Source organism: Euleptes europaea, chromosome 1 (assembly GCF_029931775.1).
Source record: "Euleptes europaea isolate rEulEur1 chromosome 1, rEulEur1.hap1, whole genome shotgun sequence".
In the NCBI taxonomy this organism is placed as follows: domain Eukaryota; kingdom Metazoa; phylum Chordata; class Lepidosauria; order Squamata; family Sphaerodactylidae; genus Euleptes; species Euleptes europaea.
Genome location: NC_079312.1, coordinates 148,731,653 through 148,757,113, shown reverse-complemented (window position 1 = coordinate 148,757,113; position 25,461 = coordinate 148,731,653). Strand labels below are relative to the sequence as shown.

Sequence of the window (25,461 nt, the reverse complement as noted above, 5' to 3'; positions counted from 1 at the left end):
ATGCCCTTTTGGAATGCTACTTTCATGAGGAACTTAGATCCCGTTATATCTCTCCCCTTTTAACATATAAATCTAATGCCTCTGTGTCTGACATAATGCCTTTTTTATTAAGCGACAGGGATCCCAAGGCTACATTGTCAGTGGCAAGATTTATTTCAGTCCTCATATCCCTCAAACATTAGATTTAAAATTATGCTGCTCAAGATCAATGAATCAAGGAGCTTCTAAGGGATAAAGGAAAGAAAAGGTATGTTCAATCCCTCACCCCGTACCTTCCTTACTACAGGCTTTACTGAAAAGGGCCCAAGATGCTGCTGCACTCCCCACCATATGGACAGAAGGGCTCGATTGTGCTATATATTTAAGTCATGTCATTGTATATAAAATACAGCACAACTGGCTAACTTTCTCAAAAGGCTTCTGACCACCCTTCCTTTTTGCTTTGGTTAGTTTACTCTACAACAGTTGAATTAGGCACCATCTGGAGTTTTAAGGCTTTTAATTGGGGTTTTACTGTTTAATTTTAGACATTATTATTAATTTTATTGTTGATATTTTGATGTATTTTAAATGATGTTTAACCCTGAGCCTGGGCTTCGCCAGGGCGGGCTATAAATCGTAGAATAAATAAATAAAATAAAAATAAATAAAACAGAAAGATGGTTCTTTTAACTATCTTATTTTGATCATCTGAATGCCCAAGAACAGAAGTGAAATGCATATATAGTTGCTCATTTTGGAGCTAAGTCCCCCATCACAGGTTTCAGATTGTGGAAGCTTCAAGAGACCTACACATTTCTGTCCTGCATAATACTATTTTTTAAAGACATAACTCTTAATTTTGCAGCAGTCTAGAAAGCAAAAGGCAAACACTCATAGTACATACCTTTTCTTTGCTTATTCCTTTAACAATAACTGACATCCTACTCTCCAAAACTGGGTCCTCTTGAGTTTTTACCATGCTACCAGGCAAGGGAGGGAAATTTGAGGCTAGCAAGTCAAACTTTGGTGTCAAAGTCTTGGTTTCAATTGAAGGCTGGGGTCGCTAGAAGAGAAGAGATAACATACTTTACAGAAACAATATACACCTTGCTCCTATGAATCCATAAGCTTCCCCTTGATACACAGACTGGTCAATTTCCTTTTCTTCTTTCATGCAGCAAGCCACACAAATGCAGCATAATGTTAAAATAAATAAATGCTATCAAAATTAATACAATTAGGCTCCAGTAGACTTTAACTGGATCTACAGTATGGTCAACAGAACTCCACTCACATCTTCCCACTTCTGCTGCCCCCTCAGATCAGAGGACCCCTTCAAGCAGTGCTGCTTGCAGTAGGAGGCGGGAATTGGCAAAAATGGTGCCATCACCTTTCACCAGCAAAAAACCCAAGTTCTGGATTCAAATCAATTAACTTTATCCATAACACAAAAACAACATCAGTAGCAGGAAACAAAAAAAAAATTCAGTAGGCCAGCACAAAGGGTTGACGTCCCAAGGCATTGTCTTGGGAAACAATAGATCCTTCTTTGGACCAAATACCATGAGTCCAATGAGTCCAATTACTCCTTGCAGTAAAACCATGAGATACTCACTGAAAGTCTGTCATCGTCTCGTCTCCTCCGACCTCTGAAAACAGTCCTCCTGCAAAGCAGCAAAGTGGCGCTTCAGTGAGCATTCAACATATTGCTATGCTGCCTGATTTTATTGCTGTGATTAAATGTCTACTTCTTATCTTCTTCCAGATTTTTTATCAGGCTTTGCCATGCTTTAGAGAAGAGCTGTAAGCTCAGTGCTAGTGCTCATGCTTGGCATGCAAAGTCTCTAGGTTGAATCCCTGGCATCTCTAGCAAAAAAGGAACTAGAGGCAGCAAGGCTGGGAAGGACTTCTGCCAGACACCCCAAAAGACTGATGCCAGCCAGAGTAGACAATACCAGGCAAGAAAGATCAAATCATATAACTCAAGGTAAGGGCTGTGAGGGCCTGAATCCCTTACCTGCCTCTGCCATAGTCTCCATTTTGCTCTATCTGAGAGATGGGAGAATCCTTCGATAAATAGCTTTGCTCTTGAAGTCCCGATAGTGTATTTGCTTGCCGTTCTGTCTGAAAGTTCCTTGAGGTGGTTCTGTGCAGCTGTCCATCCCCTGACACCACACTGACAGCAGATGTTGCTTCTGCAGCGTGTTCAGAGCTACTTGACAACCGAAAAGGAGGCTTCATGCTGGATATATGAAAAAACATAAGTTTCTATCATCAATATTAAAAAAGCAGAAAAAATGCAAAAGCTTCTAATTATGCTCACATAGTATTACCTGGCAATACTGAAAGATGGTTTGAGCAGGATGTACCTTATAGGAAGGGGGTAGGAATGATATGGTGGTGATTATCTACAACTTTCATGGGTAGTTTTTGGCAATATTATATTTTGCAATATTCTGTAGTTTTTGGCAGATGCACTGGCAGAAGACCATGTGCTCCTTGGTGAATTTAGACAAAGTATTTATTGGCACAAATGAGTTTGTTGCATGTACTAATAAAAACTTTGTCAAAGCAGCTCAAAGTAAGTTTGAAACCAAAGTGTTGTGATTAACTTATTCTGCATCAACAGGAAAAGTTTCAGCTCTCTATTTATTACATATGATGTTGGTTCACAAAAGTCCTCATGTCTTTTGTAGACCAGTGGTTCCTCGAGACCCCTGGAGTTATTGCAAAGACACTGGTACCGTGTTTCCCCGAAAATAAGACATACCCATAAAATAAGCCGTAGCAGCATTTCTAAGCATTTGCTTAACATAAGCCATACCCCGAAAATAAGGCACCCCGGGGCTGGTGTGGAGAAGACCAGGAGGAGCCCAGCTGAGCAGATGCAGTCTCCCGCGGCTGCTTCAAAGGCCTGGCAACCACGCGCCCGGGGCTGGGGTGGAAAAGACCAGGAGGAGCCCAGCTCAGCAGAGGCGGTCTCCCGCAGCTGCTTCAAAGGCTCTGCAACCAGCGCGCCCGGGCCTCTGGGGGCGGGGAAGACAGGAGGAGCCCAGCTGAGCAGATGCAGTCTCCCGCGGCCACTTCAAAGGCCCGGCAACCAGCGCGCCTGGGCCTCTGGGGGCGGGACCGGAAGGGGGTGGTAAGGGGAGAACGGGAGCCGAGAGGGAGGACAGTTCTGATTCCCTCAGAATAAGACATCCCCTGAAAATAAGCCATAGTGTGTCTTCTTGAGGAAAAATAAATATAAGACAGTGTCTTATTTTCGGGGAAACACGGTACTATAACTGCCATCATGTGGGGGTCCTCATTATTTTTTGGTGTTAAAAAGGGATCCTTTGCAAAAAGATTGAGAACCACTATCTTAGGCCAACTACAAAGAGAACAGTGAATGCTTTAAGACCTACATCTCCTGTTGACAAATTATTGGTTGAAGAAAAATGTGGGGACCAACTCTGCTTCCACACTGAGATGATATTCCATGTAGCTTTCATTGCTGCTGTGAATGCACAGACATTTGCAGTAGCAATGGACTACCCAAATGGCAGCTTTCCCTGCTTGCATAAGCCCCCTCTGGTTGTAACTTCACTCCTTCCATGCTAGTAAAGGACTTTCTGGCCTTCCTCCCCCAACACACACACACACACACACACACTAGTAATAGCTACACTGATATCTATATAGTAATAGTGGTGTGGCCCACATCTGCAGATACCTGAATTGGCAGATCAGGCCCACACCAATGCTAAACAGAATTTTCTTCAAACTTGGAGAATTCCCCCAAACTTGAGGAAATCCCCCAATTGGCCCCAAGTGTCTGCTGGGAGTGGACACCGGGAGAGATTCTGGGTCTGGCTGCGGAGGGGAGCACTGCACCAAGGACTGGGGGGAGCAGCCAAGGGCCCTGCTGAAGATGAGAGGAAGCAGACAGGCAAGCACCATGCCTACAATGGGGCCCCAGGCAAGCAGAGTGTCGACGATGGGGGGAGGCGAGCAGAGAGCCAACAATGAGAGGGAGAAGGTGAGATGGGAGCAGAGAGCTGACGATGGAGGAGGGAAGGTAACAGAGTCGACATTAGGGGGAGGTGGGTGAGCAGAGAACCAAAATAAAAGATAGGATAGAAAGTAGATAAAGCTTTAGGGAGGAGAAGAAAAGGTGAAAATTTGGTTGGCTGGTTCTTAAAATTAAGAAAAGGCGGAGTGGCGTATAAAGACGCCTTATGTAAATTCGCATTTTAATAAGATGAATACTGGCAGTATGTAAGCTATTTTACTTATGGATTGTGTCCTTATTTATATTCTGGTCTATGACTGTTTTAAATAAACTTGACAGGTGAAAACGGAAAGGGGGGAGATGGGGAAACAAAAAGAGTGAGTGAGTGGGAAGAGAGGCAGAGAGTGATGGGGATGAGGAGGCAGAAAGAGAGTGATGGGGGCAGAAAGAGAGTCATGTGGTTGGGGAGGCAGAAATAGAGAATGCTGGGGTGTGGGGCAGAGAGTGATAGGCATGGGGGAGAGAATAAAAGAAGGGGAGACGGGATGGAGAGTGAGACAGAGAAGTAGGGGAGTGGGGAGGAAACAAAGGTGGGGGAATGGGATGGCCAATCCCACAAGTTTCTTTCAGGTCCCCACTTGCAGAATTATAAAAATCTATTCCAACAATGTATGTCCTTGAATTTCGCAGATGCACACTTTCATTGTATCTCTACAACAAAAACAGTTATAGACCTTTCTTAAAAATTAAAGCTAGGGATTCTGAGGAAATAATAAATTGTACCATTAAACTGTTTTTTGTTATTATGCTATAGCCGTCCAGCCTGACAATATGACTGGGAAAATGCAGGGGCAAAGCCTGAGGGAATGCAAATGTGCTTATGTGGACCTTGGGAAATGCACAATTTAGGACATCTGGGGATGATGGTGGGCTGAAAGGACGCATTCGGCAATGCTATGGACATCTGAGATAGAATGCTGGTATAGAAGAGACCTTAATCTTATCACCTTTTTCAACATGACAGACTTTAGAGACAGGTGAGCTTGTGCAGATTTTAAACTACAGGCTTTGATTACAACAAGAACGGAAAAGATAAAGCTGGCTTTGTGCCAAGAACGCTCAGCCACCCCTTTTATACATTGATTCTCTTTTTTCTATAACTTTCTCTCATTTATAACTGCTTTGATACTTTTTGCTCTATTATCAAGTGATCCCTTCCTCTGATTAATTAGAACTTGGCTGTAAGCTTTGTGACTTGAAATGCTGCCAGGGGTTTCTGTGTAAAAATTACAAGCAGTTGGATGGCTAAAGGCTTTGCTAAGGATTATAAACTGTTAAAGGTCACAAAACACAACAGTGGCAGAAGATCTATTAGCTAACTAGCCAGAAGAAATATTGGAAAAATAATTTTGAAAACAGCAGGGACAATATCAGACATTGGACTATCGCCATTTTGATTTTCAAAACACAACTAGGGACAAAGAGGAGGAAAATTTATTTTCAGAAGATTCATTAAGCCCAATTAACTAAAATCAACATCTGGACTGTGTTCAAACACTCTCTACACTTTGAACTGTAGAACATTTGGGTCTGAATGGTTGGAGGGTGTGTATTTCACATAATCTTTGGGTTGGAAACATCCACCCCACCCCTTTACATCAACTTTACAAACAGGCCATTTTCCCTTCGGCTTTCTGTTTTTCTTTCCTTTTGTTTTTTTTCCCTTCCATTTTTTGCCTGTCTGATACAGTTTTATTTGGGATTATACTAGATTTTTCTTAACAAGATATTTGGATTTATAATTATAAGAGGATTCACTTCAGAGAAACCTTAAGAAAAACAACTAGTTTCAATATAAGTGACGTAATCACAAGGCTTGGCTGGACGACAACTGAAGCTGAAACTAAAACTCATTTAAATTGGATTAATGTGCTATTTGGTGGACAGATAAGTACAAAACATCTTTTTAAAATCAAAGTTTCCCTTTTCCTTCTCAACAATACTTTTTGACACTCTTTTGATATATTTTATTTTTTTCTGTGCCAAATAAGAAAACAAATAAAGAACATATTTTATACATTAATTCTGAATAATAACCATATTACAATAATATTTTAAAGTTTAGTTATAGTGTTCACTAGTGAAATAACAGACAACCATTATTGGTAAATAGATACTAACCTTTTTACTAGTATTTTTAATAAACTTTTGTATTTTTCTTCGCTCTCTGTTAACTTTTGGTATCTTGGTTCTTTATATATGTATCCTCCTGACAATAATTCAATGTAGATATTGTTGAAATTTTAAGTGGAAGATGGATGGGATGGGTGGGATGAATAGATGGATGGATAGAAAGATGGAGAGAGTGATGGAGAGAGAGATGGAGAGAGAGATGGAGAGATGGAGAGAGAGATGGAGAGAGAGAGAGAGATAAAAAAAATCTTGGAATTTAATTATAAATTATGTTTGTATGTATAGCTGACTAAACAGATGGTGCTCGCTTATAACATTGAAAAGTAGGTTTATGAAAGAGTATATGGCAAAATTGTATAAAATAATCAAACAAAGGAAAAAGAACAGTAAAACTATAATGGCAAACTATATTGGCAGGGACACACCAAAAAGACAGGAAAAGAAATCTGGAAGATGAACAAGATTACCAGAGGGACTGGACAAACTCTCAGAAACATTGACTAAACATACTCAAGTACTTGCTTTTTTATATATAATTTTTATTGCTTTTTTATAATTAAACAAAAAAAGATAAACAAAAATAAAATCATAATACAATACAAACAAAAAAAATACAAAATCACACAGAGAGCACTATTACATCCAGTACAAATACAATATATGTTATCCTTCATAAAGTATATAGTGCCCAAATCTCCACCACCCACCTTTGTGCCCTCCACCCTTGGACTCCCGGAGTGGTGTTATGACAGTATTTAAAAATCTATTATTATAATCATTAAAATCACATTAATCTATAATTCATTAACTATAGCTGTAAAGTCCATTTTTGCCAATTTATCCCAAAATGCAGCGGCCTTTAGCCATATTTTTTTATATTCATCCATATCTTTACCATGTAAAGAATCTGTAAGTTTGGCCATCCGCAAATACATCCATAGCTTTTCTCTCCAATCTTTAATTGAAGGTTTATTTGTTTCCAGTTCTTAGCAATTGTAATTCTAGCTGCAGTAAAATTATATTGGCATATGACTCTATCACCTTTATCTAAATTCTTTTTAGGAATACCCAATAGACAAAAGGCAGGATCTTTTTTTATTTTTGAGTTAATCAAATTATTAGTTTCCTTTAAAACTAATCTCCAAAATCTCTTAATTTTTTTACAACTCCACCAAACATGCATAAATGTACCTATATTCGTTCCGCACTTCCAGCAAAGACCCTCATCCTCTTTTTTCATTTTGCTTAATAATACAGGAGTTATATACCATCTATAAAACATTTTATATAAATTTTCTCTTATTTCATTGGAAATGGTAAATTTAAATTGCTTCTTCCACAAATTTTCCCATACTTCCAGATCTATATTATAACCTAAATATCTCATCCATTACACCATCACTGGTTTAATCCTTTCCTGTTCCAAATTCATTTCTATCAATAATTTATACATCCTTCCTATCAATCCTTTATTCCCCTTAATTAATATAATTTCAAATTTGGATTTGGTATAATTAAACCCCGTTCTGTTATCTTTATTAAATATATCTCTTACTTTATAATACAAAAACCAATCTTTAATTTGAAGCTCTTCTCTAGTTTTTAACATCCAAATCCTATCCTTACATTCTATCATTTCTCTCTATATATTAGTATCCAGATTTAAATGGACTCCCCTTTTCACAAAAGCTTCTATAGGATTAATCCAACCAGGAGTTTTATTTTCCAAGAAACCTTTATATTTCTTCCATATTTGTAATAAACTACTCCTAATAATATGGGAACTGAAATCTTTATTTACTTTCTCCTTTTCATACTATAAATATGCGTGCCACCCAAATAGTAAATTAAATCCCTCTAATTCCAATAATTTTGGATTCTCTAATAGAATCCAGTTTTTTATCCAGGTGAAACAAGCTGCCTGGTAATACATTCTCAAATCTGGTAATCCCAACCCTCCTGTTTCTTTCAATTCCACTAAATTATTGTATGCTATTCTATGTCTTTCTTTGCCCCAGAGAAAATTTAAAATATCTTTCTTCCAATTTTAAATATCTGTGCACCTTTCAGTATTGGTAAATTTTGAAACAAGAAAAGCATCTTAGGTAATAGCATCATTTTAATTACTGAAATTCGTCCCCACAATGATAATGGTATTTTTTCCCAACTTTTTAAATCTTTTACTATTTGTTGCCATTGATTCACATAATTATTCTGAAATAAATTAAGATTTATTATGTGATATCCATATACCTAAATATTTAATTTTATGTTCGATACTAAATCCTGTCTTTTTAGTCAATTTTTGTTGTTGTGAAAGAGTCATATTTTTAACCAATATCTTAGTTTTATTTTTATTAATTTTAAAACCTGAAAGCTGTCCATAAACCTCCATAATCTTATTCCATCTGTCAATTTGCTCAATCGGATCAGTCAAAAAACATACAAGATCATCTGCATATGCTTTAACTTTATAATGATTTCTCCCCAGTCTTACCCCAATTACTTCCTCAGTTTGCCTAATATTTGTTAATAAAAATTCTAATACCAAAATAAACAACAAAGGAGAAAGAGGACATCCTTGTCTCGTTCCCTTCTGGATTTCAATCTGTGGTGACACTATTCCATTTATTAACAAATTAGCAGTTTGGTATGTATATACGCTTTTTATGGCAGTTTTAAAGTTCTTCCCAAAATCCATAAATTGTAATATCTTAATCATAAACTGCCAATTCACATTATCAAACGCTTTTTCCGCATCCAGAAATACCATAGCTAACGGAGTTGTGTCTTGTTCTTCATATTCTAAAAGGTCTACTACCACTCTTACATTCTGACTAATCAATCTTCCTGGTAAAAAATCTGCTTGATCTTCATGTATTATTTGATTTAATACCCTTTTCAATCTAGCTGCTAAAATTGCAACAAATAATTTATAGTCATTATTCAATAATGAAATCGGTCTGTAATTTTTAACTTCCGATGTATCAGTATTCGCTTTCGGTATTAATACTATATTTGCTCGTTTCCAAGTTTCACAAACAAGAATTTATCACATCTAATAAATAAGGGCTTAACTGATCTTTAAATACTTTATAATAAAAAGCAGTAAATCCATCGGGCCCAGGTGATTTATTTATTTTGCTTTTACCTATTACCTCTTGTAATTCTTCCCTAGTTATTGGAGAATCCAGTAATTCCTTGTTATTTTGAGTTATTTTTCCCCAATTTGATTGGGTAAGATATGCATCCATATCGATTTCCGACACCAAATTCTTTCGATATAAATTTGTATAATAATCCACAAATGTTTCTATTATCTCCTCCTTATCTCTTGTAATCTTACCCTTCCTTTTAATTTGAGATATCGGTACTTTTTTCTCTTTGTGTTTGAGTTGCCATGCTAACATTTTACCCGGCTTGTTAGAATGTTCAAAAAATCTTTGTTTGTTAAAAATAATTTTCTGTTCAATTTCATCCAATATTAAAAATTCATATTGATGCTGCCATTTTCTAATCTTATCAAGCTGTTCCCGTTTAGCTGTTTTATCCTGAAGCTTTCTAAGTTGTCGTTCTCCTTGCCTTATTTCATCCAAAATATTTTTTTCTTTACCTCCCTTTCCTTAAACCATCTTGTATTTTGTTGAATTAATACTCCCCTAATCACCACCTTACTGGCATCCCAAACAATATCTTCCCGAACACCCTTACCTATATTTTCGTTAAAATAATTCTGTATGTCCACCTTTAATTTTTCCACTATTTTACTATTTTTTAACAGAAATTCATTTACTATCCAAGGTTTATATCTTCTATCCCCTATTTTAATTTTTACTGTTAGCGCATTATGATCTGATAGTACCTTAGGTAAAATCTCTGGATTCTCTGATTTGTTTGTCAACCCTTTCGAAAGCCATAGCATATCTATCCTGGAGTGTGTAAGATGTGTTGGAGAAAAATAGGAATATCCCTTCTTATTACCATTCCTCAGTCTCCAGACATCAAACATATCCCATTGATCTGTGAGAGCATTAAAAATTCCAGGTAGTTTACCTTCACTTTTTGCTTTTTTCCAGACCTGTCTAACTTAGGTACCATTACCCCATTCAAGTCCCCCATCCATATCATTTTTTCTGTAGCATATTCAGCTAATATTATTGCTAAATTATCATAAAACATTTTTTGATTAGTATTAGGTGCATATATTCCAACCAATAATATCTTCTGTGACCCACTAGTTATTTCCACCAGCAACAATCTTCCTTCCTCGTCTTGGTAAATGATTTTCGGGTCTAATAAAGGTAAATACATAACTATTCCATTAGTTTTTTTCTTTTCATTACATGACGTAAAACGTTTACCCAACCGTGGATATTCCAGTCTAACTATATCCTTCAGAACAATATGCGTTTCCTGTAAACAAATAATGTTAGCTTTAGACTTTTGCAAATGATGAAATATTTTCTTCCTTTTGTTAGGAGAATTCAACCCATTTATGTTCCACGATAAAACCTGTAGCATATCAAAAATCAGTTAGCCAAATGTCAAATCTATATCCTATAAAGCCAAATGTCATCTATATCCCATAGCCTACCCCCTCCCCCCCATATTTCCCCCCACTTCTAATTTGTTTCTGTTCACCCTTCCTTGTCATCTGACAGGGATTCTTCTGCTGGTTCTATTGGTAGGTCTCCACCACCAGTTGCCTCAGATGCCTTTTCTTCTTCCGTAGATTCTTTAGCAGGCAGTCGTCTAGTTGGTTTAGCTGGTTTAAAAAGCTCTGCATCGTATCTTCGCAAGAACTGTTCAGCCTTGTTGGTATCTGTGAACTTGAACCTTTTAGCCTTAAAGGTGAAAGAAATGCCTTGCGGAAATTCCCATCTGAATTGTATTCCATTTAATCTTAAGCGTTCCACAATCTCCATAAAATCCTTCCTTTTTCTCAACAATCTTGCAGGAATTTCTTTCAGTAATCTCAGAGGTTCGTCCTCAACTTTAAGTGGTAACTTATAATGACTGATGAGAATAAGATCACGGTGACTTCTTGAAAAAAGCTGAAGTAAACAGTCCCTTGGTACTTTATTTTTAGTTGCATATGCAGAATTAATTCTGTAAGCCGTCACAATCATCCCTTCCACAACTTCTTTGTCTTCCTGTAGAAATTCTGCCAAAAGTCCTTTCAAATACCCCCGCAAATCTCTTCCTTCAATTTTTTCTCTCAGCCTGCGTATGCGAAGGGAAGATTCCTTGATCTTAAGTTCAAGCATTGCCATTTGGTCTTCTTGCTTCTCGTCTCTCTCTCGCGAGGCCTCTAATGACATCTCCAAGGTGTCTACCTTTTTCTTGATCTCTTTAGTCTCCTGTGTAGTTTTGGAGAGTTTAACTTCCACCTTATCTTGTCTAACAGTCAGGGATGTAATTGTGTCTTGCAAAGCAGCTATTGCAACTGAATTCTGAGAAGTTGGGGCAGTATTTTGACTCAGTTCCTGCTTCATTTATGTGACATCTTGATGGGTCTTAGTTAGCAATTCAAAGACAGAATTAAGTGTCACTTCAGGTTTAGTTTTAGGAACCATCTTTGCAGTTAATGATATGGTTAGCAGTGGTGACATTGTTGTAGATACAGAAGATCTTCGTGGGGGAAGCTGAACCTGTAACTTTGTTTCTTTGAGAAACTCTCTGGCATGCTTCTCCTTTTCTCCCATTGACCTTGAGGACTAAACAGAATCCAACTTGTAATCCACAAAAAGGGAGAAGGGGGGGAGGCAGAGTACTTGTTTTAGTTCATCAGCTTAAAAAAAAGTTAGTTCAGATAAGTCAATCAGTTTGGAGAAAACACATTCACTATGACATATCAGATGTTATATTCCATGTCTGTGTAGTTGTTTTCTTACTCTTTTTCTTATTCTTTTAAGAGTCTTCCAATACTGAAAGTAATTTTTAAGCTGCGTCAGTCCACTGGCAAAAAGCCAAAAGTCACTGAGAGCGTCTTAATGAAGTTATAGATAAATCAAAGTTGTCTTCTTTAGTATCAACTCTGCCAAACACCCCAGTTTTATCTGTAAAGACTTTTTTTTCAAAGTAAAACACTTGCTTTTAAAATCAGAGTCCTCCACCGCGTCTCTCCAGCTTTTCCTTTGAAGATGGCGCTGGCTCTTCGGCAGCACCCGTCAGAGCAACTACCGCCGATTTCTCGGCAGCTATCGCTCAAATGACGGGGCAGCCACTGGCTCCCAAATCAGCATCCCCTCTTTCTCCGAGGGGTGCTGCTTGCCGGTGTTTTTGAGGGCAGATTTATTGCCCTCAGGCAGCTTTCAGCTGGAGCGCGCTCTCCGCGCTACCAGCGGGGGGGGGGGCGCCGTCTGACCCGGGAGTCCTCAAGTACTTGCTAACCAAATAAAAGCATCGGGGGGGGAAAGGATGCTAGATAAAATAAAACAGCTTATACAACAACAACCTTTATTGCTCACTGACAGTCTTAAACATTTACATTGTATAGGAAAACAGTTTTACAAAAACAGCATGATCCCTTAAAGCTTGGTATAAAGTAGAACAATTTATCGAGACAAAGATAAAATAAAACAAGCGAAAGTGAGTACACAAGAAAGAATAAAGAAAGCAGAAGAGGCATCACAAGAAAGAATTATATTTAAAAAGATACAAGAGAATACAAAGAAATTGAGAAGATTAAAGACAGACAGAAAGATTTAGAATTTCATCTAAAAGAACAGGACTCCTGGTCGGAAAAGGGCCGAAAAAAGGTTTGAAACTCTGGAGGTACGAAGCAGAATCATCTGCAATTTAGAGGAGTTGAAGAAGATTTTGGCAAAGTTAACTAACAGCCCACTCATTCCTAAACTCTGAGGCTAAAAGAGCTCAGGAGGCATGCAAGTTGCCGCGGCAGCACCTATGCCACTTGGGCAGCCAAGTCTGGCACGGATGCCGGAGTTGGGATGCTTACGCCAGCCTCTATGGACTGCTGTGGCAGCGTGGTCCGGAGATGCCGGTCCAGCCTCCTGCCAGCTGCCCAACTGCTTGTGCCGTTGTCTTGGGGTGTGTGTGGAGCTGCCAGTAGGCAGCTTCCTAACCTCTTCCAGCCTGGGAATGACCCCCTACGCCTCAGTGGTGCTGAGCCAGTTTTTTGCTTTTCTCTATGGGGCTCCCCCCCATTTATTTATTTTTTAACATTTTGAAAGCCCTTTTTCCTGCTGGCAGCAGCTTCAAACCTCTTTGGAGGCACCTCAGCCACACCGTGCTCGGGTGCCGCTGGGCTCAGGAATGGGCTGTTAGAAGATTGCTTGTGTACGTTTATACAAGAGTATCTGAAAATTCAAGGAGACTTTCCAGATATTGATCAGATATTTATAATATATTCATGGTTTGCTTTGAAAAATAGATTGCCAAAAGACATAGTGGTCAGATTTATATCTAAGAAAACGCAAGACGCAATATTGAACAAGCAAACAGAAACTCCATTTAAAGTGGGAGGGGGAAAAGTGCAGATCTTTCTAGACCTACCTGCTAGCTTGTTAAAGAAGAGGAAGGACTTTGATTTTTTAAAGACAAATCTTACTGAAGAAAGAAATAAAGTACCATTGGCAAGTCCCTTTCGCCTTGGAAGTTGCATTACCCAAAGGTAAAAGAATAATTTACCACATTAGAACTAGCAAAGAGATTAGCAAAAGAACTAGCACTTGTGAATTTGCCCAAAAAATCCAAGAAGGAATCTGAAAAGAAATCTCCAATAAGTTCAACAGAAAACTCACCAAAGATAAGAAGGAAAAACAAGGAATACCTGACAAAGAAGATAATCTGGGCCAAGCAGCAGCACTAGAGTAAAATTGATAAAATGAAGATAGTCTCGATAACTATCAACGGTTTGAACTCTCCCTCTAAATAAACAAAAACATTTAACTTCCTACAAAAACAAAAGGCAGATATATTATGTATCCAAAAAACTCACATAAAGAAAAAAATTCTGAACAACAAGAAATTGGGCAAGTGTATGGGGCTTCAGCAGATAAGAAAAAAGGAGAAGAATTTAACATAAACAAACCACAATTAAATGTATTAGAAGAGTTCAAAGATACTGAAGGAAGATTCATAATACTGAAAATTAAATTACCAGAAAGCAAGACTTATACATTAGCAACAATTTATGGTCCAAATAATGCAAAGGACAAATTTTATGAATTTTTTCCCAAACAATACTGGACTTCCAAGGAGAAATTATGATTTTGGGAGACATGGAGTGATGCAACCAAGAAAGGATAGGTCCAAAAAGGAAGGAAAATGTGGAAAACTCCCTAGGAATGTGTTCAGTTATATGGAGACGCTACAGCTGGATGATGCTTGGAGAATTAAAAACCCGAAGGTTAGAATACTTTATTCTCAGATAGCCACCAAACATATTCAAGGATTGATATGTGCTGAATATCAAAGACTTTAGTTCTTAACCTAGAGAGAGTGAAGATACTCTCGAACACATTTGCAGATCATAATCCACTGGAAGTAATATGGAAACAAAGAACAGGTAGAAGAAGGTGGAGATTGAACAATAATTTATTATTACAGGATGATATAGTAAAAAAATCCAAAAACATCTAGAAGAATTTTTTAGATTAAACAATACGACAGATATTCCCATAGCAACTATTTGGAAACCAGTACAGTAAGGCATACGTAACAACGAATGTAATAGCTATAGCTTAAAAAAAATTATTGAAGCAAGTTTAGAAAATAACGGACAGAATTAAGATATTGGAAGATCCACATAAACATCATCTCGATAAAGCAACTTTAAAGGAAAGGAGATTGAAAAGCTAAGACTTCAACTAGATTTGTATGAAACTGAGGAATTACGGAAGAAATTAAAATTTGCTAAACAAAAGTATTTTGAACAAGTGAATAAACCTGGGAGATATCTAGCACATTGTTAAGGAAAGAGTCTGAAGAATGATAGGAGTGAAGAAAGGAGACCAAATTACTCATCTAGAAGAAGAGATTCAGGAGCACTTCATCCTTTCCCCCCCGAAATTGTACAAAAGCGACTCAACGTATGAAGGAATAGAGGAATACATAAAAGGGATACAAATGGAGAAATTTACATTGGAACACAGGGACATACTGAATCAAACTATTACTGTCCAAGAGATATCACGAGTAATACAGAAAATGAAAAAAGACCAGGCCCAGATGGAAGAAAATCATCTTGGAAGAAAATCTAATATTACCTTGGCAGAAAGTTATTAATGAAAAGAAAGTTATTAATGAAAAAAACAAAGAGAAAATATTGCCACCATCATGGCAAGAAGCAAATATAACACTGATACATAAAGAGGGTAATGATCCAACACTACCACTATAGGATTGTGGTAGTGTTGGATCATTACCCTCTTTATGTATCAGTGTTATATTTGCTTCTTGCCATGATGGTGGCAAAATTTTCTCTTTGTTTTTTTCAAATTTTCAAATTTTAGAACATCTAAAATGTGGTTCAAGAGTCATGAATTGGATACAAGGAATTTATACAAAACAACATACGAAGATTTTAATAAATGGAAGTTTAACGGAAAGATTTCAAACTGGAAAAGGAACACATCAAAGGTGCCCTTTATTGCTGCTTCTATTTATTCTTCCCTTAGAGACTTTCCGTGCAATCCTGAAGGGGGACTGAACCTCCATAGGAGCCGGCGCCCCAGGTGGTACGTTGGTGTACCTCCAGTGCAGGAGCCTGGGTCGGCATGAATGAGGGCATTCCAGAGGTCAAGGCAGTCATTAGTCAGCTTCTTGAGAGCTTTTGGGCTGGGAACGCCCACTTTTCCTGGTGTAAAGTTAAGCCAGCTTAATCTGTGGTGTAGCCCATAGAGCACTATTACAGGGGTTTGACAGTTTCCCTGGCTTCGGCACAGCAATGCTCCCAGGGCCCAGGCGGCTGAGAATGCCGACCAAGTGGCCAGCCGATAGGCTGGGGGCAGAAGGGGGCCAAGCCCTCACAACGCACCTGATAGCGGAGTACCAACCCTCTCATAAACACCAATCCTGCCGCAGAGACCTTCCAGCAGGTAAGGTGCATGTGGCTTGGGATGCTGACCAACAGCCCCCAGCCGTGGGGATTTAGCATGAGCAGATAGGCAAGGCACTCATGGTGGCAGGGAGAGCACTGTGCACAACAGGGCTGGCACTCTGCGCAAAAGCCCACCTAGGAGAGCAAAGTCCACACACTCTGTGGCTGAACTTTCCCACTCAAGTTTCATTTCAGGTACGACAGATGTACAGGCAGGAACTGACGGGGTGCCCGCACCATTTCAGGTAAGGTGGGCAGTGCTCCCCCAAACTACCTTCTCACTCCCTTTCCCTCGACTAGGGTTGGCAGCCCTCAGGGGCCAGGCAGCTCTTGTGCTCATCAGTGACAGGCAGTTGCAAGGGTCCTGGAGCCCACTACGAATACGAAGCCTTTATTGGCATTAGTTATACAACAGCTATATAAATATGATAAAAACAATTTAGAATCATCTCCATAAAATTGACACTAAAACAGGTTTAAATACATTACAGTTACCGTATTTTTCGCTCCATAAGACGCACTTTTTTCCTTCTCAAAAGTGAGGGGAAATGTGGGTGCGTCTTATAGAGCGAATGTGCGCACAGAGCCGGCTGGGCGCGCTGGGAGGCAGCCGGGGAAAGCTGCCTCGCGCCGTTCCAGCGCGCCCAGCCGGCTCTGTGCGCCCGCCCAGCCCGCTCTGTGCGCTTGCTCGCCTCCCAGCTGGGAAGCGGGGGGGGGGGGCTTGGCGCGCCCGCCCGCCTCCTCCCTGCCCGCTCTGAGCGCTTGGCGCGCCTCTCCCGCCCGGCTCCTCCCAGCTCGCTCTGAGCTCTTGGAGCGCCCGCCCGCCTCCTCCCCACCCGCTCTGAGCGCTTGGCGCGCCCCCGCTCCCTGCCCGCGTTTTTAGAGGAGGAAAACAAGATTTTTTCTTGTTTTCCTCCTCTAAAAACTAGGTGCGTCTTATGGAGCGGTGCGTCCTATGGAGCGAAAAATACGGTACTCACTTCACAGCCCTAAAATTACGCCATGAGTTGCACAAGCTTTCATGCACTTTCACGCTCTCTCTGGAGCCCACTGTTATCTTGGTCAAACGGAGGTGGGGGGGAGAATTAAAAATTTTAAATGGGGGGGGGGCTTTTCAGAAGTATTAGTAACCAGTAACATTGTAAGTACTATTTTACCCCATATGCTGTATTTGATTTAATAACTTGATTTAACAATTTGGTCTTCTAGTAATGTTTGATTTTAAAATGATGTTGGTAAGTATTATATAGAAAATTTATGACTTATTATCAGATTGATGTTAGGATTACTGAGATCTATTCATGCTTCCACAGATATACAATGTTATGTTACTGTGTACTGCATAGAACACTGCCTGCTAGCTCTCATTTTTTGTCTGTTAAACTATGGCCATTATTTATTTATTTACTGTACTTCTAGCCTGCCCTCAATCCCGGCAAGCCGGGCTTAGGGCGGTAACAATGAATGATATAGTAAAAACAATAAAACCATATACATCTATACCTAAGCTATTAAAGCCATAATTCATATTATAGCATTAATAATAAAACCAGAAATACAATCAGTTGGCACTAGTTCAGCCATGATTGCCACTGAGAGGCTTAGTTAAACAGTCAATACCCCCCACATAACTAAAAGATAGAAGTGGGGGGAGAGTATGGAGGCCAGCGCAGATGACAACCTGCGGCTTCCCTCAATTGTAGGCCTGGTGGAACAGCACCGTCTTGTAGGTCCTGCGGATATCCTTAAGGTCCCACAGGGCCCTGATGTCACTAGGGAGTGCATTCCACCAGGCCAAGGCCAGGGCCGTAAACCACCACCAAGTTATTTTTCATCGAGCATAATGCTCTTTGGGGGTATACCAGGAGAGGCAGTCCTGAAGGTACGAAGGTGTAAGACCGTGTAAGGCTTTAAAGGTCAAAACCAGCACCTTGAACCTGTCATAGCACTGGCTGTATATGTTCCCGTAGCGGCGTCCCCGTAAGAAGCCTTGCTGCGGCTTCTGTATCACCTGGAGTTTCCTGATCAGTCTCGAGGTCAGCCCTATGTAGAGCTAATTACAGTAATTCAGTATAGAGGTGACCATTGCATGGATCACTGTTGCTAGATTGGGGTGGGAGAGATAAGAGCTCCGTCCCATGGCCAGGGCGGAAACCCAACTAGTATGGGTCCTGGGCTGATGTGTCATCCAGAAAACACTCCAGCTGTTCAACCACTACTCTCTCTCAACTACCTTACCCAGGTATGAATGATTCGATACCAGGCAGTTGATAACAAACACAAAACAAAAAAGGGTTCTTTTCCTAGGTACAGAGTAAGAACAAGGGCAAGATAAGCCCTTGAGAGAAAAAGTCTGAGAACATTAAAAGATGTTCTGCCTGCAAATGTTGGACCTGTTTTCTCTAACACACAATACTGACCCTGCTGCACTGAAACTCAATTCCACACTTTCCAACAGCAGCAACTGAAGGCTTAAGCACCTGATATACAAAGAAATATTACCCAAAGAGTCCTATTCAAAGAGATGTTCCAACTTGGTTAATGCTACAGAATTCTCAAAAGTTTAATTACTACTGCTTGGTTTATAGCAAAATTGTGAAAAGGATTATCTCCCTAAATAGATGTTTGTGGATAATGTTTCACACTATTTCAACACTGGTGTAAATGAATTTCTGAACTGCCATCAAGTTGCTTAATTTGGTAGGGCACTGAAACCAAGTTTAAAATGGCTATTACATAATTACTAAATAATGTTATACAAGCAGACTGCTCAAGATATACACCAGATCTGCATACTTCTGAACCACTGCATTATATCCTGGTATGAGACAGATGAGGAATCTAACATCCTTTAATCATTCCCCCCAGAAAACACCAACCACACTACACCAAATGAAAGAAGGCAAACAAATTCTTGGTTTAAATGCTTAAGCCTCAGTAGACTCACAGGACTCAGCCAGCATTTTAGACATCAAGGTGAAAAACAAACATAAATGGAAAGTCTCGTAATTCCAATTCAGTTAAAATTAAAGCTATTCTTGCCAGGTGCCTCTGTTGCTAAATGTACAGCTTCAAAGTTCATCCTCTGTTAATCATACTGACTTGTGGCCATGAACTTTAGCCTCATCAAATATGTACAGAGGCAGTTGTCATAGAATCTCACAAAAGCAATTATTATGTTAAACTAGTATACATTCGTTTTCAGTAAGTATGAGTTACTCCCATATACAGGAGTTTTTTTTTTTATGAATACCTAGTTACACATCTTTACAGCTATACTAGGACAGAGCCCAATCTGGTGAATGAATGATAGAGGGAGACAAGTGGGAACCCACAACAACGTTCCCCCTCCCCTACGATTTCCTCTTTCGCTTTCCTGAAAGCCCACATAGACTCTCCCCTTTTTCAGCTTCCTTCTCTCCCTCTACAGTTGCCAAACTCCAGGTGGGGCCTGGAGACCTCCTGGAATCACAACGAATCTCCCAGCTACAGAGATTAGTGCCCCCATCAGGGTTGCCAGCTCCAGATTGGGAAATTCCTGGAGTTTTGGGGGTGGAGCACTGGGAAGGTGAGGTTTGGGGAAGGAAGTGACCTCAGCAGGGTATTATGCCATAGAGTCCATCCTCCAAAGCAACCATTTTCTCCAGGGAAACCCTCTAAAGCAGCCATTTTCTCCAGATTATCTTTGTCATGTGGACAGCAGTTGTAATTCTAGGTGATCTCCAGTCCCACCTCAAGGTTGGCAACCCTAGTTCCCCCTGGAGAAAATGACTGCTTTGGAGGGTGGAGTCTATGGCATTATACCCTTCTGAGGTTCCTCTCCTCCTCAAACCCCACTTTCCCTAGGCTCTACCCCCAAATCTTTAAGAATTTCCCAACCTGGAGTTGGCAACCCTATCTCCTTTCCACCAAGCAGCCATTCTATCTGTATCAGCCCCTCGGTTTTAAACTTCCTCCTCCTTGCAGCCTCTACCTAGGATAACTGTGCCCAGTTGTGCAGTGCTGGCCACTGGGCCAGGCCCACTTGCATGATGGGGAACCCTCAAGGATTTGTGGGGTGGTACCTCATTTTCCCCTGTATCCCCCCTCCAATTATTTCCTCTTTTCCTCTTCCTGGCAACCCCCATATTTTCTCCCCTTCCCCTGCCTCATTCTTTCCTTCTCAGCTATTCACCAAACTACCTTTTAACTGCCTCCCATCTGACTATATTTATTATTTATTTACTTCATTTATACCCCACCTTTCTCCATAGTAGGGACTACAGAGCGTATTCTCCTTTCCTCCTTTTTATCCGCAAAACAACCCTTTGTGGTAGGTTAGGCTGAAAGTATATGACTGGTCCAAATCACCCAGTGAACTTCCACAGTAAGATGGGGATTTAAATCTGGGTCTTGCAGACCCTGCTCTGAAGCTCTAACCACTACACTACACTGGCTTTCATTGGGTGGCTGCTGTTGAACCGTAGCAAGCAGCCAGACCTAACTGAGTCATGAAAGTTGGGTGGTATCAAGTCACCCATAGGGAACTGGAGATCTCCCAGAATTACAATATAACTCCAGACAACAGAGATCTGTCCCCCCAGGAGAAAATGGCTGCTTTGGAGGATGGACTCTGTGGCTTTATATTCAGCTGAGGCCTCTCCCCTTCCCAAACCCTGCCCTCCTCAGACTCCACCACAAAATCTCCAGGAATTTCCCAACCTGCAGCTGGCCACATTAAGTCAGACCTGGCCCCAATGAGTACAAAATAGGCCTGGAAAGGACCCTGTCTTCTCCTCCTGCCTTTTTGCTCACAGAAACCTAGCCTAGAATACTGCTGTTGCCTAGCAATGACCACTGAGGGAATCCGTTGCTTAAAGCTACAGGCACTCCTTTGATCATTTTCAGGTTTTGTATACCCTCCAATATTTCACATTTTTCTGATTTGTCCATTTGTAGAAATATCTGTCTTGCCCGTTCACAGCTCTAGTCACTGGATTTAAGTATCCTCAGATTTGGCCGACTTCGCTGTTAGTATATAGATGTCATGTGCCTGTTAGTGGCTAGTTGGGAATAAACTAGTAATTTATTTTTATTGCTATACAGCACAGATTATGTTAGTGCTTCCCATATTCCTTTTAAGCACAGCATGCCCAAAGATACATCTTCTCTGTTTCAAGTGACTACCTGGAATCAATACAAATGAAAATTGTCTTAACAAAATTGAGCTGTAATGCCCTCATAACTGGAACTTTTCCTGTGAAGTGTTTTTGGATTCAAAATAGCAACAGTTCTATTTCTTTCTGAGTGAAACTTTTAAATTTGATGCTGGATGTATTTAGACTGTTCTGATTATTCCTTTTTATGCCAATAAAGGTGATGATTGATTGATTGATATTTCTTTTTCAAAACATTAACACTGAGACCAGCACATTTTGCACTGATAGAAGATTAAAAGCTCTTTGTAGAGGCCAATCCATATTATTTATTTAAAGTATTTCTCTAACACTTTTCCATCCAATTTGGGGTCCCCGTGTTAGGTATTAGCTTGCTTGCTATGACTTTCACCTGCACACCAGCTGCCGTACAGCAGAATGAATATCCTTTTAGCTCTTGGATGTCACTTTGGATTACAAGAGAACATTTCATTTGATAGCACGACTGGTTTCGAGGTACCTTAATGCAGGAGTTTGTTTTTAAAAAATCAGAGCATAAGATGATGGCAAATGAATCCATTTTATATTAGTTCCTAGGCAGGGCGCCAATGCAAATAATTAGGAAACGTGCCAAGATACTTTATATTCTTAATTATTCAACATTTTAGGCATCCTATAAAATTCAAACATACAACTATGAAATGGACCTCTACTGCCTGAGAAGCTTATTCCACCAATAACTGAATGTGACATATGAGACAAGGAAGTATAGCTGTCTAGCAGTGCCCCAAAAGCACAGCTCAGGGTACAGAGCTTACACAGTAGAGCTGGATCACTTACATTTTTATGCAGCACTGGAACAGCAGCACTATAATGGCTGCCGTTACCTTAGCACTGTGGGTAGGTTTGCTTCTAGCTAAGGAGTTTGGATATAATGCCCATTTGCCAGTAATATCAGAATATTATTATCCAACCAGTGGTGAACTGCAATATTGGGGGAGGAGGGAGGAAATGCTAACCTCCTCACAGACGCCATCACTGGCTCTGGAGGTGGCACAGCTTCTGGCCTCTGGACCTGGTGCGTTTCTATGGCTCACCCATCACCACCACCCCTGGGCCCACCATGGCTCCCGGCCTTAGTTCGGCTCCCTGTCCCTCCACCAAACTCCGCCAACAATGGAGGAGGTATGTGCATTGTCTGCGCATGTGTAAATAACTCTTCTTTTTGGGGGATTTCAACCCCAACTGACTGCTTACAGATTTTTCTGTGAAACTGGGGTGTCCCCCAAGTTTGCAGAAGTATTTGTTTTATGTCAGTGCAGCTCCAATCCATGGATTTAAGTAGCCACAGATGAAGCCACACTTGACTGTTAGAACATAAAGTCCACTAACTTGACTGTTAGAAGATACAGTCCACAAAAAACATAAAATCAGGTACTAATGCTGGCAGTTAATTATACACTTGTTTAAATTAACACAGGTTTGGATTGCATGGAGCTGTAGCCCCTAAATTAAGTTGTGCTTGAAAGATACAGTAAAGGAGAGTACAAGCTGTTTTCTATGGAATGTGGAAGCTCCTCTCTAGGAATTAGCTTCAGGGGTTGGGGACTATAGATGCTACCTAAAGTTGTATCCCAAATTTCTCTGAACAGCTAAGTCTTTAGAAGGAGGGGAACAGTTCACTGACCAGATTTTGTGAAAATATTGATAATCTTTAAGAGCAAGATTTGATTCCAGTAGTACCTTAGAGAACAACAAGATTTTCTAGGGTATGAGCTTTCAAAAATCAAAGCATCCTAACTCCTTTTCTTTGCAGTACCCCTCCCACCTTCAGACTGGGATAAAAACGCTATGGGATCTCCATTCCTACTTGTATACCCCATGAATCTTGTTGTCTCTAAGGTGCTTCTGGACTTGAATCTAGCTGTTCTATTGCAGTCCAACACGGCTACCCTCTGAAACGATAATCTTTAAGGCGCTGCAGACATGCAGTTGTGGTGGCCTAAGCCTTCAAAATGCTTTCAGGAATTCCCAAGAATATGTTGCCAAATTTCTTACCGGTTTCTATGGAATGGACGTCCTATACTCAAAGCAGCAGCATTTGCCTTATATGATCCTGGCGAACTGAAGCCATTCACAAATGCACCATTAGGAAAGGGAGCCTGCAGTGGTCACAAAGTGTATCAGAAAACAGTAAGAGCAACCACCCTACTGAAAACAAAGATCAAACACTTGGAATTGTTAGATTAACATATATGCAAGCTCAACACCATGAAAGTATGGAGTTGGAAGCAGAAAAGCATAATTTTTCCTGTTGTCAGAATATTAACCTGTACTGGACAACACTATACAGCTGGAAGCATCTTTCTGATGGAGGTGGACGTTGAGACGGGACCTTCCAGCTCCAGGTGAGAAATGTATAACCAGCCTCAGGAGCTTCACCTCAGAGCAATACTTCCAAAAAAGTCTGGATTTCTTCACAAGTTTCAAAAAACCAATGCAGCTAAAGCAGGGGTGGGGAACCTTTTTCCTGCCAAGGGCCATTTGCACATTTATAACATCATTCGGGGGCCATTCCAGGTGTAGATCTCCTGGTGGGGGGAGAGAGGCTAGGGTTGCCAGGTCTCCAGCCACCAACTGGAGGTTGGCAAACCCAGGGGAGGCCATGCAGGCCATGGTGGGGGGGAGGAGAAGATTTTCACCAATTCCTTCCTCCCATTGCAAGTCAGCCCCCCCCTTCACCCCTACCCCTCTTCTCAGGTGTCAAAAGACCTCTGGGGGGCACAATTTCAGGGACAGAGCAAGCTGAAGCCACAAGGGGCAGGGGCCTTTTCTGTGAGTACCACTTTGCTCATGCTAAATAGGATCCAAGATGCAAACATGTATCAGTGGTCTGGAACTTAAAGACTGCATGCAGATGCTTGGAACAAAGTTGGTATCTCATTTCCCCAGTCTCAAGAAGCATGCAGCAGAATGGTCAAAACACCACCGCCCATTCATTCTATATTACTGGCTGGATGAAGCACAAATTTAGTATTTTATTGCTGTTCCCATACAGGAGATGTAGCCTTGAAAGCCACTTAGTAATAGTAAATATTCATTCTTTGAAACAAAGCAAACCCAAGATAATATTAGCTCTTGTAGGTTATCCGGGCTGTGTAACCGTGGTCTTGGAATTTTCTTTCCTGACGTTTCGCCAGCAGCTGTGGCAGGCATCTTCAGAGTAGTAACACTGAAGGACAGTGTCTCTCAGTGTCAAGTGTGTAGGAAGAGTCAGAGAGGGGTTGGGTTTGAGCTGAGTACTGTCCTGCAGACGTAATGTGCTAATCATTGTCTTGTAAGTATCAAGAACCAATGAACTCTGACCGTGAAAGCCTTCGACAATACCAAGATAATATATTTGAGACAGAAGCAACAACTTACCAAAGGTGTTTCAAAGTAAGGTGCAGGGTTTGGAGACCACGACTGAGGCACAATGCTGTAGATGGAGTACTGCTGAGGACTATATACAGGCTGCACAAACACTGGTGAGGCAAACTGTGCTTGCGTTTGAACAGGCTGAGCATAAACACTGGAATCCAGTACCCGGTAACCATTCTTTGCAAAAAATGTGTTGATGGCTTTTATCCTGGCCTGCAAGAGAAAGCTCAGTTCCAAACTATGCTACATTCACTATGCAAGCTAATATGTGTGTGTGTGTTGGGGAGAGAGTTTGTTTCCACTACAAACTATTACTAGAAAGGAAAATGGGGAAGTTTTGCTACTTATTCTTCATACAACCCCTCCCCATCGGGTTTGCCTGCAGAATATGCTTTGGTACCAATTTGGTACCAATGAGCTTTGGGGTAGATGATAATTCTATTTAAAAGGTAGCTTCATACAAATTTATAATTATTGTGCTGCTGTGGCAGAGTCCTGAAGCTCATTAAGTCCACCCACAGACACATCCAAAACAATCTCGTACTGCAGGCAAATCAAAATCCCAATGCAAGTCTTTCTCCCAGTGTATACTGCATTGAACAATTAAAAAGCAAATTCAATTTGTGACGACTGGGCTATATCCAACAATGTAATTCTGCAGATCTAAGATT

The 25,461-nt window shown here is 40.4% G+C and overlaps 1 protein-coding gene across 4 annotated transcripts in view; it reads right to left on the bottom strand.

Annotated features, from left to right (window-relative positions):
* LARP4 (La ribonucleoprotein 4) overlaps positions 1 to 25,461 on the bottom strand; it is a 53,935-nt gene that overhangs the window by 2,692 nt on the left and 25,782 nt on the right. For all 4 annotated transcript variants that reach the window (XM_056855889.1, XM_056855897.1, XM_056855904.1 and 1 more), the window contains 5 exons: positions 24,794 to 25,003; positions 23,429 to 23,532; positions 2,000 to 2,224; positions 1,598 to 1,646; positions 887 to 1,045 (listed from right to left, as the gene is read on the bottom strand). In XM_056855889.1, coding sequence (XP_056711867.1) covers positions 887 to 1,045; positions 1,598 to 1,646; positions 2,000 to 2,224; positions 23,429 to 23,532; positions 24,794 to 25,003 — 747 coding nt within the window. The remainder of the gene's footprint in view (positions 1 to 886; positions 1,046 to 1,597; positions 1,647 to 1,999; positions 2,225 to 23,428; positions 23,533 to 24,793; positions 25,004 to 25,461) is intronic.